Here is a 25273-nt window from a genome sequence, read left to right as displayed (position 1 = left end):
TTAGAAATGGAAATTAAAAGATATTAAAGGAAAAGTCATGACTGAACCAAAGATCTACATATACACGTGAAGCTACTGACATTAGCTGCCTGAGAGAGGCGGGCCTGAGCAGGGAAATCACTGACTTTTTCTTGGTGGATCTCTACTGACTGATTTGTCCACACAAACATGTATATTAATTTCTAAAAAATAAAATAGAAATACCAAAAATATTCTCCATGGAAAAGTAGAAAGGGGGTTACATGGAAAACTACTATGAATTCAGAATCTCATTTTAGTTAATAAACTCAAAGGCAGACAGGCTTGGGACAAGGAACTAAAACAAAAAGCTGTATAATTCAAACACTGATTGAAGCCTGAGGAAAGACATTGTTGAAACCAAAAGTTAGAATACACGTGTGCAGGAGGGAGTATTTAATATATTTTGTTAGAATTTCTTGTTATCAAACCAAATGAGATTTTACAATTTCCAGAATTGAGAGAGTTGCAATAGTCTGCTCTATAAATAGCAAGTTAGTGCTGTCATAACGCAAAAAGGAATGTTTAATATGCAATTTTATATATCCTATTGTGGTACTAAAAAGACATTTATTTGTTACTTCTAGACAGTTAATCACATGGCTGTACTCACATGGGTAGTGTTTTCTGATCCATTCTAGGCAGTCAAATGCCACCTTTTTGGGCTTTTTCGGTAATACATAGTATTTCAGATTATGTCTGTTAAAGCTCATGCTAAACCTAAAAAAGTCCCAAACATAAAACTTAGTTATTATGAGAAAGTATAACTTTCGGTATTGTTATAGACTACATTTGTCCCCCTAAAATCCTAACCCCCAGTGTGATAGTATTAGGAGTTGGAACCTTAGGGAGATAATTAGGTCATGAGAGGTGGAGTTATGAATGAGGTAAGTGCTCAAAAATAAGTAGAGACCTCGCTGGCTCTCCCCACCCTCATCTGTGAGTATACAAAGAGAATACTGCCATTTACAAACCAGGAAGAGGGACCTCATCTGATATGGGATCTGCCAGCATCTTGATCTTGGACTTCCTGGCTTTCAGAACTATGAGAAATAAATTTTTGTTTGAGCCACCCAGTCTACAGTATTCTGTCATAGCAGCCCAAGCTAATATCAAGTGGTTTTTTTTTTTTTTTTTTTTTGAGACAGAGTCTCACTCTGTCACCCAGGCTGGAGTACAGTGGCACGATCTTGGCTCACTGCAACCTCTGCCTCCTGGGTTCAAGCCATTCTCCTGCCTCAGCCTCCCAAGTAGCTGGGATTACGGATGCCCGCCATCGTGCCCGGTTAATTTTTGTATTTTTAGTAGAGATAGAGTTTCACTTTGTTGGCCAGGCTGGTCTCGAACTCCTGACCTCAAGCAATCCACCCGCCTCAGCCTCCCAAAGTGCTGGGATTACAGGCATAAGCCACCGGGCCCAGCCTATCAAGTAGTCTTCAGTTGAATACTGTCATTAGCAGCTTACATAATAGAACACTGAAATGGAAGTTAGGCTAAGCGTTAAAGAAAAGAATGGTGATAAAGAGGGAATGTTTATGGGACTAGATGATAAAAAATTAGGATTGTAGAAGAGAAAACACATAGAAAAGATAAAGTAAGTCAGGAGCCCAGTCTCTTGACTCCAAGATGAGGCTGACTAAAAGCAGAGATGGTTAGAGTATTATTTAAAATATTAAGGAACTCATACAGGAAATATACATTTTCTTTTTGAAATGGAGTCTCGCTCTTTGGCCCAGGCTGGAGTGCAGCGGCACCATCTCGGCTCATTGCAAGCTCCACCTCCCGGGTTCACGCCATTCTCCCGCCTCAGCCTCCCAAGTAGCTGGGACTATAGGCACTCACCACCACACCTGGCTAATTTTTTATTTTTAGTAGAGACAGGGTTTCACCGTGTTAGCCAGGATGGTCTTGATCTCCTGATCTTGTGGTCCACCCGCCTTGGTCTCCCAAAGTGCTGGGATTACAGGTATGAGCCAACATGCCAGGCTGGAAATATGCATATTTTTAGGCCATCAATATTTCCAAATTTTGACCAGGTACTCAAGCTCATCCAACCCACAGCCCACGGGCCACATGCAGCCCAGGATAGTTTTGAATGTGGCCCAACGCAAATTCATAAGCTCCCTTAAAACAGTGATTTTTTGCAATTTTTTAATAAAGCTCATCAGCTATTGTTACTGTTAGTGTACTGTTATTATTTTTTTGAGAGGGAGTCTCGCACTTGTCACCCAGGCTGGAGTGCAAGGGTGCAATCCTGGCTCACTACGACCTCCATCTCCCGGATTCAAGCACTTCTCCTGCCTCAGCCTCCTAAGTAGCTGGGATTACAGGTGCCCGCCACCACGCTCAGCTAATTTTTGTTATTTTTAGTAGAGACAGGGTTTCACCATGTTGGCCAGACTGGTCTCGAACTCCTGACCTCAAGTGATCTGCCCACCTTGGCCTCTCAAAGTGCTGGAATTACAGGTGTGAGCCACTGCACCCAGCCAGTTAGTGTATTTTATGTGTGGTCCAAGACAATCCTTCTTCTTCCAATATGGCCCAGGGAAGCCAAAAGACTGGACACCCCTGGGATACATAAAGAGCTAACTGCAGGACAGCAGAAGTTGCTAAAGCCTTACTGATCACGGTCACTTTATTTTTGTTCTTGACCCCAAATAAAATGTGGCTAACTCTGAGACAGATGGGCTCCTCCTCTTCCTCTGACCTACTATTCTTGTCCCATTTCCTCCCTCCCACTTCCTCAGTGAGCTTGTTCTCTCCATTATCTCCTTTTTTGTATTTTCAGTCTGTTCTGTGAATTTTTCTTCTGTCTCTGAAGATGTTCTAGAACCACCCTTTCCAACAAAAGCCTCTGTTGATCTATCTTCTAATCAACCTCTCTCTTTTCCTCCAATGGCAAGTTTCTCAGAAGATACCTATGTTCCCAACCAACTAACTACACATTTAATTTCAATTATCATTATTTTCTATTCTCAATTTTGCCTCTACCATTCTACCAATTTTTTTCCCAAGGTTTTTTTTTTTTTTTTTTTTTGAGACGGAGTCTCGCTCTGTTGCCCGGACTGGAGTGCAGTGGCCGGATCTCAGCTCACTGCAAGCTCCGCCTCCCGGGTTTACGCCATTCTCCTGCCTCAGCCTCCTGAGTAGCTGGGACTACAGGCGCCCGCCACCTTGCCTGGCTAGTTTTTTTTTTTTTTTTTTTTTTGTATTTTTTAGTAGAGACGGGGTTTCACCGTGTTAGCCAGGATGCTCTTGATCTCCTGACCTCGTGATCCGCCCATCTCGGCCTCCCAAAGTGCTGGGATTACAGGCTTGAGCCACCGCGCCCGGCCTTTCCCAAGGTTTTTAAAACTAAAGAAAGGTGACAGAATTGTTATAGGGTCCTGCCCTCCAGGTACCTCCACTGCTCCACATTTCAACTATATCTAACCCACAGGAGGAGAGAGAACACTGTGGAACATGGTAAGGATAGAGCACAAAGACATCTCCATGCCTGCGTAGACAGAAGAAAGGATCATAAACTGCAGTAATCTGTGTCGTGGGGGCTGCCTATATACAGGATCGGAGGAAGAAAAGATAAGGAATAAAACCACTGGCTTTCTGTTTTTGCATCTAAATCCAACTAGATGGGCCCACACAATAGGCAGCGGTGATCTTGCTGCATTTGGTATATGCAAAGATGGGTCTTCTTTCAGACTTCACTCTCTCTGGCCTCTCTGTATTCTACTTTTTTTTTTTTTTGAGACAGTCTCGCTCTGTCCCCCAGGCTGGGGTGCAGTGGCATGATCTCGGCTCACTGCAACCTCTGCCTCCCAGGTTCAAGCCATTCTCCTGCCTCAGCCTCCCGAGTAGCTGGGACGACAGGCACTCACCACCACGCCCGTCTAATTTTTCATATTTTTAGTAGAGATGGGGTTTCGCCATGTTGGTCAGGCTGGTCTTGAACTCTTGACCTCAGGTGATCCTCCCGCCTCAGCCTCCCAAAGTGCTGGGATTACAGTTGTGAGCCACTGTGCCTGGCCTGTATTCTACATTGTTGGCTACCCTTACTGAAAATTCTCTATTATGTCTTACAACTATATATTCCCATGGGATTTTCTCCCTTGCATCTCTGGTTTCTCCACTTCCACCTCTTCTTCCTTTGCTCACTCCTTGAGTGAGAATCACCCCACAGACATCTGGCTCTCTTCTCTTCTCTTCCATTATCTCCTTCAGCACTCTCACTGCCTTAAACAGCACCCAAATTTCAGTCCCATGTGTTCCAGCTTTTGCCCTTAGACCAGTGGTCTAAAATTGGGAAGCACACATTCCTAGGGGTTCACAAAGACTTTCTGTGTATACATGAGCAAAGATCGTCTTAAACAAATTCAGACCCTCAATTTTCGCATCCCTTGGTTTCCCATGGGGGATTGGTTCTAGGGCCTCCTCGGATACATAAATTCAAGGATGCTCAAGTCCCTGATATAAAATAGTGTAGTATATGTATATAACCTATGCACATCCTCCTGTATACTTTAAACCATCTCTAGATTACTTATAATACTCAATACAATATATTAAATGAATGCCATCTAAATAGTTGCTACACTGTACTGTCAGTAATTACGTAACATTTTTCTTCTGTCATGGCGGCAGGATACAGCAGAGTATGCCTACACATCACGCCATTCATGTGGACACAGCATAGCACTTGGTGCTCAGCAAATTCAAATCTTGCATTTTGAAACTTTCAGAAACTATTTTTCTTTCAAATGTGTTTGATATACAGTTGGGTGAATCTGCAGATGCAGAAACTGTGGATACGAAGGGCTGGCTGTCCTTTTCCCTAAGACTGATCTGAATATGCTCCCACAGACAAGACATCCTGGTCAGGGGTGGTGGCTCACATCAATAGTCTCAACATTTTGGAAGGCCAAAGCAGGAGGATCACTTGCGCGCAGGAGTTAAAGACCAGTTGGGCAACAAAGTGAGACTCCTGTCTCTATTAAAAAAAAGACATCCTGGCTGGGCGTGGTGGCTCACGCCTGTAATCCCAGCACTTTGGGAGGCCAAGGCGGGGCGGATGACAAGATCAGGAGGTCAAAACCAGCCTAACCAACATGGTAAAACCTTGTGTCTGCTAAAAATACAAAAACTAGCCAGGCATGGTGGTACGTGCCTGTAATCCCAGCTGCTCAGGAGGCTGAGGCAGGAGAATACCTTGAACCCGAGAGGCGGAGGTTGCAGTGAGCCGACATCACGCCACTGCATTCCAGCCTGGGCAACAGAGCGAGACTCTGTCTAAAAAGAAGGAAAGAAAAAAAAAAAGACACCCTGCTTGTTTCACCTTTCCCATTTTTCCCTTTTACAATTGTCTCACTTTCTGAAAACAAACAAACCAATCCTACTTTTCATCCATTCTGAATTTTACCACTGTGCACTCTTCCAGGATGTAAAAACCTCCAGGACACCAAACAAAGCAAATTGAAATATAGTATGGGTGTAGGTGGAATTTTCTTTAATTAAAGCACTAGAAATCCTTGGTAGGAGGGCCTCATATCTTTAGGTGTTTTACTTATTTCTGTTAAGGGTGAAGAGTAACTAGGAACACAGTATTTTGGCCCTTATTAGGATGTTCTGAATTCAGATATACTGAGAATAAGGCGGTGGGAATGAAGATGGCCTTCACTTTATGATGTTGTTTCTTTCATCTCTATAATCACAGAATGCATTATCCTGAAAGTCTTTTAGACTATCGTTAAAAAATACTTTGATACCACCTCTCTTATGACAGCATTTCTTTGCAACAAACACCTAGAGTCCTTTTAGGGCTTGAAACGGAAGAATGTGTAGCAGACTGTGGCAAAAAAGGTAGTAGATTTAAGAACTGTCTAAGAATACAAATGATAAAGAAAATCTTAAAATTTATTTGAGTCGATTTGGGCTTAAGTTGGAAATGGTGCATGAGTCTCCCCACCAATAGGAATGCTATTGTGACTGGGCATAACAATGGCCTTATTGCTTTTTCTCACATTAAAAAAATATACTTTATTTTCAGAAAAGTGTTTTATTAATTTACAAAAATCTTTGGGTCAAAAAGAGAGACAAAAACAAGTATTGGGGAGGATATGAAAAAAGTGGAACCCTCATACATCACTAGTGAAAATGTAAAATGGCACAGCCACTTTGGAAAACAGTATGACAGTTCTTTAAAAGCTTAAACATAGGCCAGGCACGGTGGCTTATGCCTGTAATTCCAGCACTTTGGGAGGCCGAGGCGGGCGGATCATGAGGTCAGGAGTTTGAGACCAGCCTGGCCAATATGGGGAAACCCCCATCTCCACTAAAAACACAAAAATTAGCCGGGTGTGATAGTGCACACCTGTAGTACCAGCTACTCAGGAGGCTGAGGCAGAAGAATCACTTGAACCGGGAAGGCAGAGGTTGTGGCAAGCCAAGATTGCACCACTGCATTCCAGCCTGGGTTAGAGTGAGACTCCGTCTCAAAAAAAAAAAAAAAAAGGTTAAACATCGAGTTACTATATGACCCAATAATTTCACTCCTGGTGTATATATCTAAGAGAAATGAAAACATATGTCCACACAAAAATTTATACGTGTATGATTATACCAGCATTATTCATAATAGTAAAAAATAAAAATGGAAATAACCCAATATCAACTGATGAATAAATAAAATGTCGTATACGTATACAATGGAATATTATTCACCAACAAACCATGAAAACATTATGCTAAGTAGACAGTCACAAAAGATCACATATTGGATGATTCTAATTCTGTTTACACAAGATACCCAGAGTAGGCAAATCTATACATAGAAAGTAGATTAGTGGTTGCCTAGGGCTGGCAGGGTGGAGATGTGAGGGGAAAAGGAGATTGAACTGTAATGGGTTTGGGTGTTTTTGGAGGGTGATGAAATGTTCTAAAACTCTGGCAATGGTTGTACAATTCTGAATATGCTAAAAGCTTTGAATTGTACTTTTTAAATATAGGAATTGTATGGTATGTGGGTTATACCACAACAAAGCTGTTACTAAAAACATCTGGCATATGATCTGAATTTCTTAAAATTTGTAGACACAATTGAAAAAGCTCAGAACTGTTTACCAGGTAATTTAGTCAAACAAATTACTTTTACTAAAAATAATAAAAATGACATGAGATCAGAACATAAAGTTGTAGATCACAAATCCAATTAAAACCAAGACAACTATCTCTACTGCAAAAGGACTGTGGGTAACTAACTAAAAGCAATATTTACACAATTTGTTTTAATGAAAACGTTAATAGACCCTTGGAGTTTATTACATGTAACAAATCTTACTCTGCCTGTTGGAAAATAAGATGTTTGGAATTACCAAATACCTAGTTACAGACAGTTCCCATCAACTGATGAATGGATAAATAAAATGCGAAACACTCATACACTGCGATATTATTCAGCTATAAAAATGAATGAAGTACTGACCAATGCACCAACATGGATGACCCTTGACAACTATGCTCAGTGAAAGAAGCCAGGCACAAACAAGAGGGAGAGGATGGGAAGCAGCTGCTAATGGACACCAAGTTTCTCGCTGGGGTGATAAAAATGCTCTAAACTTAGATATTGGGGATGGTTGTACAATTCTGTGAAAATACAGAAAAAACCAACCTACTAAATTGTACTCTTTAAATGGATGAATTTTATAGTGTGTGAATTATATTTTAATAAAGTTTTCTTAAAAGTTAGATTCTATTGTTTCTTGTCTAAGGTTCTGCTGGATATTACCATTAAAATGGTAAATATTATTATGTTTGAGGTATCAAACTCATGTCTTTTCAAAGTGTTGTGTGAGGAAACAAAGTCAACTAGAGCTCAGCTTGCTGCTTTTGGAATTGACAATAGTTGTCATGTGATGTATACTAAATAGTTTATGTGAATTGAAAAATGAGGCCAGGTGCAGTGGCTCACGCCTGTCCCAGCACTTTGGCAGGCCGAGGCGGGCCGATCACCTGAGGTCAGGAGTTCAAGACCAGCCTGCCCAATATGGCGAAACTCCGTCTCTACCAGAAATACAAAAAATTAGCTGGGCGTGGTGGTGGGAGCCTGTAATCCCAGCTACTTGGGAGGCTGAGGCAGGAGAATCACTTGAACCCAGGAGGTGGAGGTTGCAGTGAGCCACTGCACTCCAGACTTGGCGATAAGAGCAAAACTCCATCCTCCCCCCGCCGCCTTCCCCCAAAAGAAAAGAAAAATGAAGTCATCAAGGCATGGTGGTATGTGCCTGTAGTCCCAGCTACTCAGGAGGCTAGGGCAGGAAGATCACTTAGGCCCAGGAGTTCAAGACCAGCCTGGGCAACATAGTGAGAATAAGACCTCATCTCCAAAACAAAAACAAAAATAAAAACAAAACAAAACAAAACCCACAAAGAAGTCTAATTTAGCAATAAAGACTGGCTTTACCAATTAGGTTATATGGTAGTCATTTCCCATTTTTGGAAAGAGCTAATCTATAGCCACAAAGTTTTGACAAAACTGTATTTAAAAGTATATCACACAATATGGTTGGGAATGGTGGTCCACGCCTATAATCCCAGCACTTTGGGAGGCTGGGGCAGGCAGATCCCTTGAGCTCAGGAGTTTGAGACCAGTCTGGGCAAGATGGTGAAACTCTGTCTCTACGAAAAAACAACACAAACAAACAAACAAAAACCATAAAAATTAGCCAGGTATGGTGGTGCACGCCTGTAGTCCCGGCTACTCGGGTGGTTGAGGCAGGAGGACAAATTGAGCCTGGGAGGCGGAGGTTGCAGTGAGCCGAGATCGCACCACTGTACTCACTCCATCCTGGGTGACAGATTGGGACCCTGTCTCAAAAACCAACAACAAAAAAGTTATTAGAGAAGCGCATCACACAATAAAAGTATTTTGTCAAAAATATCATATTGGAAAGGTATACTGAAACTAACAGTATTCTGATTTCCCCAACTCTTCCATACATATGGGATACAGGGAACAGGATTCCTGTTGAAAGAATAACAATACTACTTAATAGTCATTAGGTAAGTATTGGTAAAGCTTTTTTTAGGGTATTTTTCCTAGAAAAAATAAAGTGAATAACCATTGATCTTGCTTATTTTCTCAGTCAGAGAGTTTCCAATTCTTTGCTTACCACAAATTTGAAGGACCTAATTGAATCAGGTTGACAGATAATTAAAAATAATTTTTGATGACGGATCATTATGTAATCTTGGTATATACGTCAGAAGGAATTCAAATAATTGTTACAGTTACAAAAAATGCCTTCCATTCTCATCTACATGTTTATGTGAGCAATGTTTCTTAGTGCTTACATCCATAAAAATAAGAAATATGAACGGACCCAATTCGTCCAGACGTGTGAACTAACTGAACAACAAAAAGTCCTAGCTGGGTGTGGTGGTACTCACCTGTAGTCCCCACTATTTAGAAGATTAAGGTGGGAGGATCACTTGAGGCCAGGAATTCCAGACTAACCCGAACAACATAACGAGACTTCATCTCTTAAACAAACTAAAGGCCTATCTCATTAAGAGATACATTCTCAATCAAAATGTTTGTTTATGACCGGGTGTGGTGGCTCACATAATCCCAGCATCTTGGGAGGCTGGGGCGGGTGGACCACCCGAGGTTAGGAGTTTGAGGCCAGCTTGGCCAACATGGTGAAACCCTGTCTCTACTAAAAATACAAAAATTAGCCAGGCATGGTGGCAAGTGCCTGTAGTCCCAGCTACTCGGGAGGCTGAGGCAGGAGAATCATTTGAACTCGGGAGGTGGAGCTTGCAGAGACTGTGTCATTGTACTCCAGCCTGGGCAATAAGAACCAAACTCAGTCTAAAACATATATATATCTATATGTATGTATGTATACAGGAGGTATATAGCTTTCCAGGATTCTTTCAGGAGGTACATGTGACCAAAGAAGGTTGAAGATAGCTATCTTGGTCATCCACTCATCCCTTAAACATCCCAGGCACCATGCATCTAAAATCAAATTTATTACTCATCTTACTTCCTCCATTTCCATTTATGGTCAATGGTACTAGTCACCTGCCCCAGGAACTACTATAAACTTCAACTGTATCCACTTTTCTCATTCCATTTAGTTGCCATTCCTGCCCTCTCTCTTGACTCTGTTTCTTCCTTCCACTTCTGCTGTTAGCACCAGCATCAGCTCTCCTCAATTACTGCAACAGGTTCCTGAAGGGCTGCTCTACTTCTAACTTTCTGTTCTCCCACTCATCCTCTCCTCTATTCTCTTGCCAGGGTTACCATTCATCCACACAGTTCAGATCAAGCCACTTCCCAGGTTAAAGTGCCAAAAGAATAAAGTCCAAACATTTTACCATCGTTATATGCAAGGCCCTCCATGATCTGGCCTCAAGCCACCTTGTCAGGGTCATCCCTTCTCTATGTTTCTCCACTTATCCAATGGATTATTCACCATTCCTTGGGCATGACCTGTACTTTTTTTTTTTGGCTGGAGTGTAGTGGTGTGATCTTGGCTCACTGCAACCTCCACCTCCCGGTTTCAAGCAATTCTCCTGTCTCAGCCTCCCGAGTAGCTGCAACTATAGGTGCATGCCATCATGCCCGGCTAATTTTTGTAGTATTAGTAGAGATGAGGTTTCACCATGTTGGCAAGGCTAGTCTCCAGCTCCTGACCTCAGGTGATCCACTCGCCTCGGCCACCCAAAGTGCTGGGATTACAGGCGTGAGCCACCGAGCCTGGCCTGACCTGTATTTTTATAACAGAAACGTCAGCCCTGAATTTTCACTCTTTGTCTCCTAAAATGCCATTCACCTACCACTTCATATAGCTGTAATAAAAAAAAGACAGTAACAAGTGTTGATGAGCATGTGGAAAAATCGCAACCCCCATGCACTGCTGAAGGTAATATAAAATGATAGAGGCGGCCGGGTGCGGTGACTCACACCTGTAATCCCAGCATTTTGGGAGGTCGAGACGGGTGGATCACCTGAGGTCAGGAGTTTGAGAACAGCCTGGCCAACATAGTAGAACCCCGTCTCTACTAAAAATACAAAATTAGCCAGATGTGGTGGCACGTGCCTGTACTCCCAGCTACTTGGGAGGCTGAGGCAGGAGAATCGCTTGAACCCAGGAGGTGGAGGTTGCAGTGAGCCCAGATTGTGTCACTGCACTCCAGCCTGGGTGACAGAGTGAGACTCCGTTTCAAAAAAAAAAAAAAAAATGGAGGCACTTTGAAAAACAGTTTAGCAGTCCTTGAAAAGGTTAATCATACAGTTACCACAGACCCAGCAACCCAAGAGAAATAAAACTTATGACCACAGAACAACTTCTACACAAATGTTCACAAGAGCATTATTCAAAAAAACCAAAAAATTGAAACAGCTTGAACATCCATCAAATGATGAATGGGTAAATAAAACAGAGAGTAGGATCCATAAAATGGAGTATTATTTGAAAATAGAAAGGAATGAAATACTGGAACAGGCTACAACATGGAGGAACCTCAGTGAAAGAAGTCAGTCACAAAAGGCCACATGTTATGTGATTCCATTTAATTCCATTTATATGAAATGTCTAGAATAGGCGCAAATCTACGGAGACAGAAAGTAGATGGGGGGTTGCCTAGGAATGGGGGAGTGAGAAAGTAGGAACTGACTGCTACTGGGTGTGCTCTCCCTTTCAATGGAGACGAACATGTTCTAAAATTAGATAATGGTGATGGCTGCACAACCCTATAAACAAACTAAAAAAAAGGCCACTGAAGTGTCAACTTTGGGTGAATTTTATGGTATGTAAACTGTATCTCAATACAGCCATTTAAGCTTTCGTTGTTGTTGTTTGTTTTTGAGATGGAGTCTTGCTCTATCACCCAGGCTGGAGTACAGTGGTATGATCTTGGATCACTGCAACCTCCACCTCCCAGGTACAACCAATTTTCCTGCCTCAGCCTCCCAGGTAGCTGGCATTACAGATGCCCACCACCACGCCTGGTTAATTTTTATATTTTTAGTAGAGATGGGGTTTCAACATGTTGGCCAGGCTGGTCTTGAACTCCTGACCTCAGGTGATCTGTCTGCCTTGGACTCCCAAAGTGCTGGGATTACAGGTGTACAGGTGTGAGCCACTGCGCTAGGCTGCTGTTTACGCTTTTATTTATTTATTTATTTATTTATTTTTTAGACAGTCTCGCTTTTGTTGCCCAGGATGGGGTGCAGTAGTACGATCTCGGCTCATTGCAACCTCCGACTCCCAGGTTCAAGCAATTCTCCTGCCTCAGCCTCCCCAGTAGCTGGGATTACAGGCATGCACCACCAGGCCCAGCTAGTTTTGTATTTTTGGTAGAGACGGGGGTTTCTCCTTGTTGGTCAGGCTGGTCTTGAACTCCCGACCTCAGGTGATCCACCCACCTCGGCCTCCCAAAGTGCTGGGATTACAGGCGTGAGCCACCACGCCCAGCCTACGCTTTTAAATAAATTACTCCTCCTACAATGCCCAGTTCCTTTACTAAACTTGATCTGAACCTTCCTCATAACAGCTGTTACTGGGGGTTCTAGCTTATCTTGTCTTCTTCAGTTTCTGCAGTTGTAATTTACATCTCAAATCACTGCTTTCTTCTTTCTGCAATTTGACCTAGTATTTAAAGGATTCTGAAACCAGCTTTCTGGGGTTTTAAGTTCTCACTCCAACTCTTGCTAGGCATATGAAGTTATGTAATCTCTTTGTGCCTCAATTTCCTCACCTGTAGAATGAGGAAAATAGGAGTACCTACCTTGCTTCTGTGTGGACATGGGGGTTAATACACATAAAATGACAACAGTGCCTGGCACACTGAGTAGGCTGGATATGTAAGTGTTAGCTATTATTATTGTTCTACTATAGTTAACTCTATATGCCTGTCCGTTTGCTTTCTTCCAGTTCATATTTGAAGGCCCTAAGGAAATGGAATAAAGCCTTTCTTATGTGCCTGGTATTTCCCAAAGAGGAAGAATATTATTATAGACTGGCAGGAGGAGAGCAGCAATGGGGCTGTGGCTTCAACCTTAGGAATACCTGACTTCAGCAGGGTCACGACATAGCAGCAACTGAGCAAATTTAATCCAAAACAGGGGCCTACCAGCAGAAAAGATCAGCAAACAGAGTCCCAGAAAGTGTTCCTTAAAATTTCCTACTTCCAAATGCAGAGAAGTGCCAAACACATTAAGGAGTCAACAGACATGCCTAAATTTTTACATTTACCCAAATTCCTCCATGTTTTTCATTTATTGATTACTACTGAGTACCAATTATGTACCAAGTGCTGGAGACTGGAAATTCACAACCTTGCTTTCCCAGGCAGACCTCTTCTCCACAGTACTAAGAAAAGAGATTCAAGGTGCCTGCCTCTAAATAAATAAATAAATATGTGCACTGTTTACCTAAACATAAATCACAAATCCTATACTTACAAAAAGTCATTCAAAAGGAAAAGAAATTTTTTTATCATTTAACTATGGGCATTTGCCATTAATGTAACTGATCCAAAAGAACAGTAGATTGCATCTGGCATCAATAGACAGAAAAATCTGCTTATGGGATTTTATGGCATAAGCAGACAGAAAAATCCCAGCACTTAGGAAGGCTGAGACGGGAGGATTGTTTAAGCCCAGGAGTTCGAGACCAGCCTGGGTAACATGGCAAACATGGCAAGATTTGTCTCAAAAAAAAAAAAAAAATTATGGATCAATGTAGTACTTATAGAAGCAAAGTTCTTGCAAATAGGCTATTAGAATCTAAAGTATAATACAAATTTTTTGTTTTCTGTGTGTTTTTTTTTTTTTTTTGAGACACAGCCTCACACTGTTGCCCAGGCTGGAGTACAGTGGCGTGATCTTGGCTCACTGCAACCTCCACCTCCCGGGTTTAAGCAATTCTCCTGCCTCAGCCACCTGAGTAGCAGGTATTACAGGGGCACGCCACCAGGCCTGGCAAATTTTTGTATTTTTAGTAAAGATGGGGTATTGCCACGCTGACCAGGCTGGTTTCGAACTCCTGACCTCAGGTGATCCGTCTGCCTTGGCTTCCCAAAGTGCTGGGATTACAGGTGTGAGCCACTATGCCCAGCCTAATATGACACGTTAAATATAGCATTATAATGCTTATCAATTATAGAAGCAAAATATTTTCCCCCAAATTTTATACAAATACTTCTCTGCAAGTGAGATTAAATTAAAATATTCCATTCCAAACTTTGTGATCACACACGCAAAATTCTGAGGACTCTAAAATCCTTGCACTTCAGTATGGTCATTAGTGCTATATAACAGTGCTACTAGCAATAAAATATTCTAGGCCAGAACCAAACAACTTAAAGGCTGGACGAAACCCAAAATGTTGGAATTCCTTGATTTAGATCAGATAATTTAGAAGCTGCCAATTTAACCTGCAAAAGCCTTTGTAGCTATCTTAATCTAATGACCCATTCATATCCTTCATAAGGAACCTTCAGTTCTTCTCATAATCCTCTAAGAGATACTGTTGCTGTTCTTACTGCTTATAATATTTATAGCGCCAGCTTGTCTTTATTTTCAAATGAACAAAAGCTGTGCTTCAAAAATTCACCCCAGTATCCAGTTCAGTCATTACTCCTTCAGGCATATCATGTTAATGTTTACATCTCAAACTAAAGCGCACACTAACAAATTAGAAGAAAAAAATACTTTAACCTTGGCACACAACGGTTGTTAAATAAATATTTGCTGAGTGAATAAATTTACCAAAAATCCGTATCTCTACAAACTCAGGTAGAAGTATAAAATAATCCAGTACAGCCTAGATACATATGTGGGGATTTCTTTTATAGGTTTTGTTACTGAAGAGTTATGGATTTGGTGGCAACAAGAAGCATTTTGTTGTTGAGAAGAAAACAAAGTAAAAAAGCTATTCGACATAGTATCTGGACCATTTTCAACATCCTGGATTCAATTGGGACCTTAGGGGGAAATGACAAAGCAGGGTCATCTTTCTTCACGGAATATACTCTAGGATATATGGACGCCAAAATTAGATGAGTAAAAATTAATTTATTGCTGGGACTATACCAGGGATGATAGGTATGGTATGCAATTTATCCCTATTTCCAAAGTAGGTACTGAAATGGAGTTTTAATTTCAGTAAGTGAAGAAAAGCCCTAGGACTCTGGTTCCCAAACTCCGCTGCACATTGTAATCACTTGGGGATTTTTAAAAAACTACTGGCTCTCCGCCCCAAACATTCTGATTTAGCTGCCATCAGGTACAACTTGGGCATGGCGGTGGGGTGGGGTGGTGGTGTTAAAGCGCCACAGGTAATTCTAACATGTAGCAGCTCCGGCAATCACTGCTCCAGGGTTCTAAAATACATGACATGCAACAACTTACACCTGAGGTCTGAGAATCTTCAGCTGAGTGAGGATGTCCTTCTGTACCCTGGGATTAGCTGTGGCCGTAAGAGCCATCACCGGAACAGAAGGAAACTTCTGGCGAAGCATATTCATTCTTTTGTAATCTTGACGAAAATCATGTCCCCACTAGTTGGAAAAAAAAAAAAATACTGCTTTTCAGACTATTTGGAACTTCCCTCTATAAAAAGCCAACACTGCTCAATATATTAAGAACCACCTTACTCTTCAGTAAAATAGCAGACTAGTTCACTCAACGTGGGTTTTTCTTCAGTACTGAAAATACATATATTGTTGGTAGTATGTATTTATTGGTATTTCCGGATATAAAAAACAGTACTTACCTGACTGACACAATGTGCTTCATCAATAACAAAACGTGCCAACAGCTTCCTCTCATAGAGATTCTCCAGCATAGAAATGAGTCTGTTACTTGCACAGATCTAGGCCAGAAATATATTAGACATTTAAAAACACTGAAACACATCACTTTATGATTCTGTTGTCTTCGAATTCCAGTACAACTTAAGCTGTATTAAAACCTCCATATAAGGCTGGGTGCAGTGGCTCACGCCTGTAATCCCAGCACTTTGGGAGGCTGAGGCAGGCAGGTCATCTGAGGTCGTGAGTTTGTGACCAGCCTGATCAACATGGGGAAACCCCGTCTCTACTAAAAATACAAAATTAGCCGAGCATGGTGGTGCATGCCTGTAATCTCAGCTACTCAGGAACGCTGAGGCAGGAGTATTGCTTGAACCCGGGAGGTAGAGGTTGCGGTGAGCTGAGATCACGCCACTGCACTCCAGCCTGGGCAACAACAGCGAAATTCAGTCTCAAGAAAAAACAAAACAAACAAACAAAAAACCTCCATATAAAATTGGTTCTTATTTCAATCTATGAAGAGAACAGCAGAAGTAACAGAAAATAGCAGATCACATTTTAGAATGTTCACCAACATTAAGCAAACAGCTTATTTAGCAGGTTAGTGGTTCTAACACTTTTGTCTGCTTCAAGACATCTGAGGGCCACCACACATTTACAATGGCAACAGGGTTCCATATCTGGGCTATATGGATGCATGTTGGCTGGGAAACAAATTATATATTTTATAGCTCTCTTCATAACAGGGCCTAGAAGCAATGACATCTCAGTAGCAACGAGCACATGTAGCACTCACATCTTGACGGACATGTCAAAAGGACAGAGAAGCCAGCTTCATAGAGATGTCTCACTGGTCACATCTAGGACAATTAGAACATCAAAATACTTGATGATTGATTGTAACTCATTGAATAAATTAAGAAGTCATGAGTTCATGCTGGTATCAATAAATATGTGGGCTGGGCACAGTGGCTCACGCTTGTAATCCTAGTACTTTGGGAGGCTGAGGTGGGTGGATTACTTAAGGTCAGGAGTTCCAGACCAGCCTGGCCAACATGGCAAAACCCCATCTCTACTAAAACTACAAAAATTAGCGAGGTGTCGTGGCACGCACCTGTAGTCCTAGCTACTTGGGAGGCAGAGGCAGGAGAATCGCTTGAACCCAGGTTGCAGTAAGCTGAGTTTGCACCACTGCACTCCAGCCTGGGTGACAGAGTAAGACTCCACTCAAAAAAAAAAAAAAAAAAGTGTAATCAACGGGAAAATTCTTTTTACGGCAAAATGCCAGCTACATTTAAAAAATAATTTTATATCTATTATAGTAATAATTGATTTGGGGAAGAATCATCAATGGATGCTAAAAGATGTGGGTAAAATTCTGATCACTGACAGGGTATTTACATAGTCTCAAAGCATCCCACAACAGGATATCTACTAATTACAAAGGCCGAAAAGAAAGGATAACTTTGTAGCAGAGAAGTCTATCAGAAGCTACCATAACCAAGCGATCAGTTAACTAACATTGTCAGTAATGGGACGAATCAACATCAAGTGCCTCCTGACAGTGGGCATGAGAACATATCACCGTTTCTGTGATATTCAAGGAGTAACAGGAATCTAAGCAGGAGGAAGCAAGATAAACTCAAATTGAGGGATAGTTCTCAAAATGACTGGCCTTCAAATATGTCAAAATCATTAAAGACATTAAGAGAGAGAAACTGTTTACAAGATTACAGAGAAGGACAACTGAATGCATGCATGATCTGGGATTTTCTTCTGCTATAAAGGACATTATTGGGACAACTAGTGAAACTGGAATAAGGTTTACAGATGAAGTAATAGTACTGCATCAATATACATCTCCTAATTTTGATCCTTATACTGAGGTTATATAAGAGAATACTTTGTTTTTAGGAAATGCACAGTGAAGTACTTAGGGTTTAAAAGGATACCATGTTTGCAATTTTCAATCAAATGTTTCAGGAAAACATATGCAGAGAGAGAATAACAAAGCAATTATAGTAAAATGCTACCATTTGGGGTTTCTGGATGAAAGTTATACAAAAATTCTTTGCACTACATATAAAAGATGTTGTTAAAATTTTAAAAATATATGTATTCTACTGGTCTTTAATATATTTTAAAATAATGATATAAATACAAACCTTTTCTGGAGTGACATATAGAAGTTTTATGATTGGGACTTTTTTTGATAACTGGAGGTAAATATTTGTAGCTTCTGAGTCAGTCTTATCACCTGTCAGATATGTAGCTGGAATCTAAGTATGAAAGTAGTAAACAATTTCAATTTTATACATTAACCCGACAAAATTACATTTGTCTTTAGGTTTTATAAATATTTTATTAGTCACATATCAAACCTATCAAAGGAAACACATATCTCAATATAACAAGTATGTAAGTACATACATTTTTAAAAAACCCTTATTAAGTGTAACTCAGGCAGGGTGTGGTGGCTCACATCTGTAATTTCCGCACTTTGGGAGGCTGAGGCAGGTGGATCACTTGGGGTCAGCAGTTCGAGACTAGCATGGCCAACACGGAGAAACCCCATCTCTACTGAAAATACAAAAATTAGCCTGGTGTGGTGCTGGGTGCCTGTAATCCCAGCTACTCAGGAGGCTGAGGCAGGAAAATTGCTTGAGCTTGGGAGGCAGAGGTTGTAGTGAGCCAAGATTGCACCACTGCACTCCAGCCTGGGCGACAAAACAAGACTCTGTCTTTAAAAAAAAAAAAAAAAAAAAAAAAAAGCATAACACAAAATGGTCTTCTCATTGTTTATTTCCTTTTCTTGCTTTATTTTTCATCTTTGTAAATAAGATAAATATGAATTAGGTATACAAGATATTCCAGTCCTATTGTATGGTGTCATTTTTTTTTTGTTTTAGAGAAATGATTTCAGGGTTTTAAAGATTAATGACAAGGAAGGGGCCATAATATCACAAATGGTTGAACAATGGCTACCATCACTGCACTAAGACATTCTTTGGAAGCAAACCAAACTAGTGGTCTTATCGAGGAGTGGTGACTTTAATTCCTAAAACAGTTCTTCTTAATCACAATGTGAAGACTTGAGTCGGGGTCTTGCTTTCACCAAGGCTAGACTGTAGTGGCATGATCATGACTCACTGCAGCCTCAAACTCCTGGGCTCAAGCGACCCTCAGCTTCCTAAGTAGCTGGGACCACAGGTATTCACCACCATGTCCAGCTTATTTTATTTTTCTGTAGAAAAAGTCTTGCTGTGTTGCCCAGGCTGGTCTTGAATTCTTGGCCTCAAGCAATCCTCCCACCTTAGCCTTCCAAGTCACTGGGATTACAGGCGTGAGCCACCACCCCCACCGACATTGTGAAGAGTTAGGTAGAATGCATTCATTTACTTCCTTAAACTCAGCCATGAGGAAAGAAGACGTATGTGTGCAGGCATGCATGTGTGTATGCATTTTAAGATATAAGGGAAAGAGAACTACGCTGACCTGGCAGTAATGAAAAAAGAAATGATTTTCTATTAGTTAAAAAAAAAATTACATCAGCAAAAAATAGCATTAGTTAAAAGTTCTTACTAAAATACATTCTTGTAGAATAAAATGAGATTGAACTACAGGTTATCTGTATCAAATTTTCAGACTTCTGTTTAATTGCACAACTTAATTTAATTGCTGTGCTTTATTTTTACAAATTATGAACTATTTAATAAAAAGGTTATCCAGAGGACTGAAATTTAATTGTTTCTAAGGCATGTTTTTATTAGTATTTTTATAACTTACATCCAAGGAAGTCAGCTTTTGGACTTGATCTACTATTAGTGATCTCAAGGGAGAAATGACAATAGTGACCCCAGGAGAAACACAGGCGGGGAGCTGGTAACACAAACTCTTACCACCTCCTGAAAGAGAAACAATGAAAAAATATCTGTCAGGTTCTGTCTTGAGAGCATGAATATAAAAGTTACAAAAGAAATCATATCTTTAATAGGACACCAAGGCATATTGTCCCTGGTATCAACAATTTGCCATACTCAAATGACTCCAACTATTACATTTAGGCAATTTAAAAATGATTTTTTTTAAAAAAAAGGTTTTCGTTTTGTTTTTTTTTCTGACAGAGTCTTGTTCTGTTGCCCAAGCTGGAGTGCAGTGGTGCTATCTGAGCTCACTACAACCTCCACCTCCCGGGTTCAAGCAATTGTCATGCCTCACCCTCCCCAGTAGCTAGGACTATAAGCGCCCACCACCACACCCTTCTAGTTTTTGTATTTTCAGTAGAGATGGGTTTCACCATGTTGGCCAGGCTGGTCTTGAACTCCTGACCTCAGGTAATCCACCTTCCTTGGACTCCCAAAGTGCTGGGATTACAGGCAAGAGCCACTGTGCCTAGGACATCTTACACAGACATATATAATAGCAAAGGCAAGAATTAGGGCAGGAAACTTAAAATGTAATGGAATACAGTAAACTTTTTATTTCTAGTAGTAGAAGAGTCTCTAAAAATGATGCTAGGATTAAAATAATTACTTTCCATATAATGTTTATTTATTTTTATTATTTATAAATCCCATCACTTTGGGAGCCTGAGGCAGGCAGACTGCTTGAGCCCAGGGAATTTGAGATCAGCTTGGGCAACACAGTGAGATCTCATCCCTACAAAAAATTTAAAAATTAGCCAGGTGTGGTGGCACATGCCTGTAGTCCCAGCTTCTTGGGAGGCTTAGGGGGATTGTTTGAACCCAGTTGAAGCTGCTGTGAGCTGTGACAGCACCACTGTATTCTAGCATGGGTGACAGACCAAGAGACCCTATCTCAAAAATAATAAATAAAAATAAAATAAACCTTATTTGGAATATTTATACACACACTATATCTATATTATAATTACATATACTAGACATATTATCTATAATACAATATACATATTATACATAATTATATTTTTTATATGTATATATCTCACGTGGTTGAAATTGGGGTAGGACCTTAAAAATGCCCTCTTGAAACCCTAAAGGACAATGGAAAGCCCTGAAAAAAAATCAACGGATTAGATCATTGCCAAGGTTTTTTCCAGCTTTAGAGTTCTGCAACACCAAAATAGGGTTGAAAGGAAGGCACAGAGTGATTAATAAATTAATAAAAATGGAAATGCTGATTATTAAGCCAAGGCTATCTAAATCTAAAAACCAGGTTGAAAAAGTTCAGATGCCCAGTCAACATTATACAATAATGACAGCACTAGCTAACTTGCTAAAGGTCACAAGTCAAGTGATAGACAGAGGGAGGACTAGACACGTAGGTACTGAAACTGCAAATTCTCCATGCACTCTGCCCTGTTTATTTAATATTCTCATGTGAATGACTATAAATCATTGAACAGCTATCATAAGCTTTAATAGCACAATGAATGTCCTAGACTCTTTAAAGTGGGGCCAACACAATATTGTGATAAATGATTTTCATTTAATTCTCATGCCATTCTGTGAACCAGGTACTTTACTGCTATCACCATTGCACACATGAGAAAATGGGTCCAGGGAGTAAAGCGCCTTGCATGTGGCCACACTGCTGTTCAGGCCTTTGGTCCACAGCTGATGGACCACTATGCACGTATGCATACATGATTTAACCATTATGAAACACTAGATTGCTGCAAATAGACTGCCAGAAATGGTCATGGTCCCTAACAGTGATTTTTCTGTTTGATTTCCAAAATTGCTTAGACTAGAAAAAAGAAAAATTCCCAAAGAAAAATTCTAGATCAGTTCAACACAATGAGCTTCAAGTTGAAAATCTTACAGGAGGCTGGGCGCAGTGGGTCACGCCTATAATCCCAGCACTTTGGGAGGCCGAGGCGGGCGGATCACGAGGTCAGGAGATCGAGACCACCCTGGCTAACACGGTGAAACCCCGTCTCTACTAAAAATACAAAAAATTAGCCGGGCGTGGTGGCGTGCGCCTGTAGTCCCAGCTACTCCGGAGGCTGAGGCAGGAGAATGGCGTGAACCCAGGAGGTGGAGCTTGCAGTGAGCAGAGATCTCGCCACTGCACTCCAGTCTGGGCCACAGAGCAAGACTCCGTTCCCCCGGCCACCAAAAAAAAAAAAAAAGAAAATCTTACAGGGCTATAAACTTCATCATGTCAACAACCAGAACAGAGGATATAAAGTAAAACACTTTCTTACTATGGTATGGGAGGTTTAAGAGGTCCCTAAATGATAGAAATACTGTGTAGGTAGTCTTTTTATTTCTATTAAAGAGCTTTCATTTAACATCTGCCAATGGATTCCTGCCCATTCACTTCTAAAAATACATACCAGTTGGCATCAGGATAAAACAGTCTTCACCAAGCAGTGCAGCATTGATCGCCTCTAGCTGATTAGTTCTAAAATTATGCAGGCCAAATTTTTTATGAAAAATCTTCATCATTTCCTTTGTATGAGGAAAACTAAGACTTTGGAAACGCTCATGTTTCAGATTTCTGGATGTTAAATTTTGTGCTGACTTGTCTAGGAAAATAATCAACATTAAGAAAAATCAGTGCATGAATACAGTGAAAGTACAGCTTTAGCATTTCCCTTGGCCTGCAGAATCACTGGCACATGTTTCCCTGCAGCACAGTTCCTAAACTGTTTACTGGCTTTCCTTCCCTACAAGTCTCAAAGCCACCAAAGACTTGCCAAAGGCCCAAATCAAGTATTTCCTTGACTTTTTCTACAGCACCTACCACTACTTTTATTCCTTCCTTCCTCTTCTCCCTTCCTCCAACCATGACCATCAAGACAATCACGGTTTTCTATTCACTTTAAATTCCCTTTCCTGGCTCTACTTCCTCCATCGGCCCCATAAATAGGGGAGTCTTTCAGATATTTGAGACTGGGCTCTGTAGACATTCTTTTTTGGAGCTTTCCTAGTCCTATGATCTTAAACATGACCTGTGTGCAGCAAATGTGTACACCTCTCTTCAGACCCAACTGACAGTCCTGCGCACAGCTCCCGTTGTCTTCAAGGCATTGGTACCTGAATGACTTACCAGCACTTTAACCTCTAGTCTTAAAATAGCCCTTCTCAGCTTTTCTCCAAATCTGACTCTGCCTCCTGACTCCCCTGTTTGTGTTACTGGTGTCACAGTTTTCCCAGTCATCAGTGTCTGAAACCTTGGAGTCATCTGAGCTTCCTCAGACTCTTCTTTCATAACATCTCTCACACGCGCCCCTGCTCTGCAGCCTGGCTGTCGCAACTCCGGTTCAGCACAGAGAACAAGAGGTACTCACTCAGCTCTGGCAGTTACGCTAACCCCAACACTCAACTGTCTCAAGATAATTGCAAATATCAAGTATGACACATTCTAACATGATACAAAAATAAATCCATTAATGGTTGTTTTAAAGGTCAGCAGCGTAACTGTAAGAACAACCTCCGTGGTATTAAGTCATCAATGACAAAAATAGGGAGGGCTGTACTTTATAAACTTTTTTCAGCTAAAAAATACTTTTGATAACTTTATATGGTTGATGTAAGGTTTTAAAATTATTCTTGGCTTTTCTCTGGAGCCTTAACAGTGGCTAATTTCATTCCTCTCAAAACTTCTCTCTCACTAAGCTGTGAGCTCCAGGAGGGCAGGAACTACTTAGTATTTGTTCTTCATCTTTAAATGACCAGCGCCCAGCATAGCACATGGCATGTAGTGAGCACATAGGCCCAAAGAAGTAGTTTGACTGATTTAAGACACTTCTGACTTCATATCCTTTTTAGACTGCCCTATATTTTAACATTTTAAGACATAAAACATGCTTCCCTACTTTGTATTAATTGATTCTCATCAGTACAGAATTCTAAAGTACATTTTTAGCAAGCAAATTCATTTTTGCTTTTACTCATCCCAAAATCATTAAAAACTTGGCCCTCGTGAGTTTATTGTTTTAGGAACTAAAAAATGTTAATTCAAAGGCAAAGCACATTTGTAATGACTTTAGAGCCTTACTACAATAGGTTATAATTACACATTTTATAAAACTACAGCTGCTATAGAGACAAAAGAGCAACTTGCTTTTGAAATTGTGATTTGTAATTCATATCATCAGTAGAAATTTGCATAGCAACAATGTGGTTTTCAGGCAATCATGATTTGCTATGGTTTTTCTTATATAATTCCTATTTTGGGACAGTTTTGTTTTCATATAAGCATTCAATTTATTTTAAACTTACCAGTGTAATTCTGAATTGACTCCCAGAAGTTTATATTTTGAGTAGATGCCACTGGAAGACAGTTTGTCTTGGCTGAAGAAAGTCCTTCCGATACTGATTTAATTGGCCGACCTTCCTTGATGGGTTGATAGGCAGCTGTGGAAGATTTGTTGGCTGCTAAATTATGCATTATGTTTTCCCAGTCATCATCATCATCAAAGTCATCTATGTCAAAATTATCAATATACGAAGGCTGGGTTTCTCTTTCTAAGTCATTTATTGAAGCAGTATGTTTATTCTGATCTTTCACAGCAGTGCTTGTGAGAACATTTCCTGGGAAATAAGAGCTTTCATTTTTTTTCCCTAGTCTTGGTGTTTCAGCCCAGTTGCTACTTACAAAGGACTTCTGTAAAGGGGTATTGAATGAAGGCCTTTCAAAAAGATTCTCCCTGGTGGCTGAGAATCCTGTCTTTCCTAGGGTGGTAGTCAGGAAACAGTCCTCAGGGGAAACAGAATTTGAGGGAAGGTGTGAAAAATTTAACTCCTTCATAGAATTCCCTGCAGAGCAGGAATCACCCTCCACAGGGCCATCAAGTGAATCAGGCCTGCATCTCCACACGGAGCCAAGAAGACTGGCATCACTTTTATTAAAATCTACTTCTGTTAGAAGTTTCCTTCTGAAGAGAGAAAAGAGAACAACGTATTAAATATAAGTAGTTTACTCTGGTAGGCCACAAAAGCAAATCTTTAGTTTTCATACCAAATAGAAATTGTAGCAAAATATATTCTTTTTTTCTAACTTAAAAATATGAATACGAATGGTAAAGGAGTGGTTTGAAAAGTAAATGAATTTAAAAAATAGTTGCATGATGAGCATCTTTATGCCATTTCCAGGCCAGAAAGCCTGAACATTTTGCCCTGTCCATTTTTTTACTTAAGAGTGGTAAAAATATAATCAGATATATATTCCAGAAGGAGGAAAATCAAGATACCTTATGTTCCGCTGCTGAAGCAGTTCGTTCCCACAATCCAAAAGTTTCAGTTTATCAGCAGGAATAGTATCAATTAATTTACAGATGTGGTCCATCACGTGAATAAGCTGCTGCTGTAAATTTATCTGTCTAGCTATAAAATAATTATGTTGTTAATATTTTTCTTTGAAAAAAAAAACAAAAAACAAAAAACAAAATGTCTTGGCTAGGCGTGGTGGCTCATGACTGTAATCCCAGCACTTTGGGGAGGCCAAG

At 40.5% G+C, this 25273-nt stretch overlaps 1 protein-coding gene across 2 annotated transcripts in view; it reads right to left on the bottom strand.

The window, feature by feature from the left end:
- Positions 1-25273, bottom strand: part of BLM (BLM RecQ like helicase) — a 101201-nt gene that overhangs the window by 34598 nt on the left and 41330 nt on the right. Inside the window, exons 6-13 of one of the 2 annotated variants that reach the window (XM_023195393.3) lie at positions 25019-25151; positions 24048-24703; positions 22157-22348; positions 19621-19739; positions 18000-18113; positions 15798-15896; positions 15434-15582; positions 632-738 (exon numbers count right to left, since the gene is read on the bottom strand). In XM_023195393.3, the coding sequence (XP_023051161.2) occupies positions 632-738; positions 15434-15582; positions 15798-15896; positions 18000-18113; positions 19621-19739; positions 22157-22348; positions 24048-24703; positions 25019-25151 (1569 nt within the window). The remainder of the gene's footprint in view (positions 1-631; positions 739-15433; positions 15583-15797; positions 15897-17999; positions 18114-19620; positions 19740-22156; positions 22349-24047; positions 24704-25018; positions 25152-25273) is intronic. The other variant, XM_023195394.2, reaches the window with a different exon arrangement.

Source organism: Piliocolobus tephrosceles, chromosome 6 (genome assembly GCF_002776525.5).
Source record: "Piliocolobus tephrosceles isolate RC106 chromosome 6, ASM277652v3, whole genome shotgun sequence".
In the NCBI taxonomy this organism is placed as follows: Eukaryota; Metazoa; Chordata; class Mammalia; order Primates; family Cercopithecidae; genus Piliocolobus; species Piliocolobus tephrosceles.
Note: the sequence above shows the minus strand (reverse complement) of the source record. Positions and strands in the feature narration are given on the sequence as shown.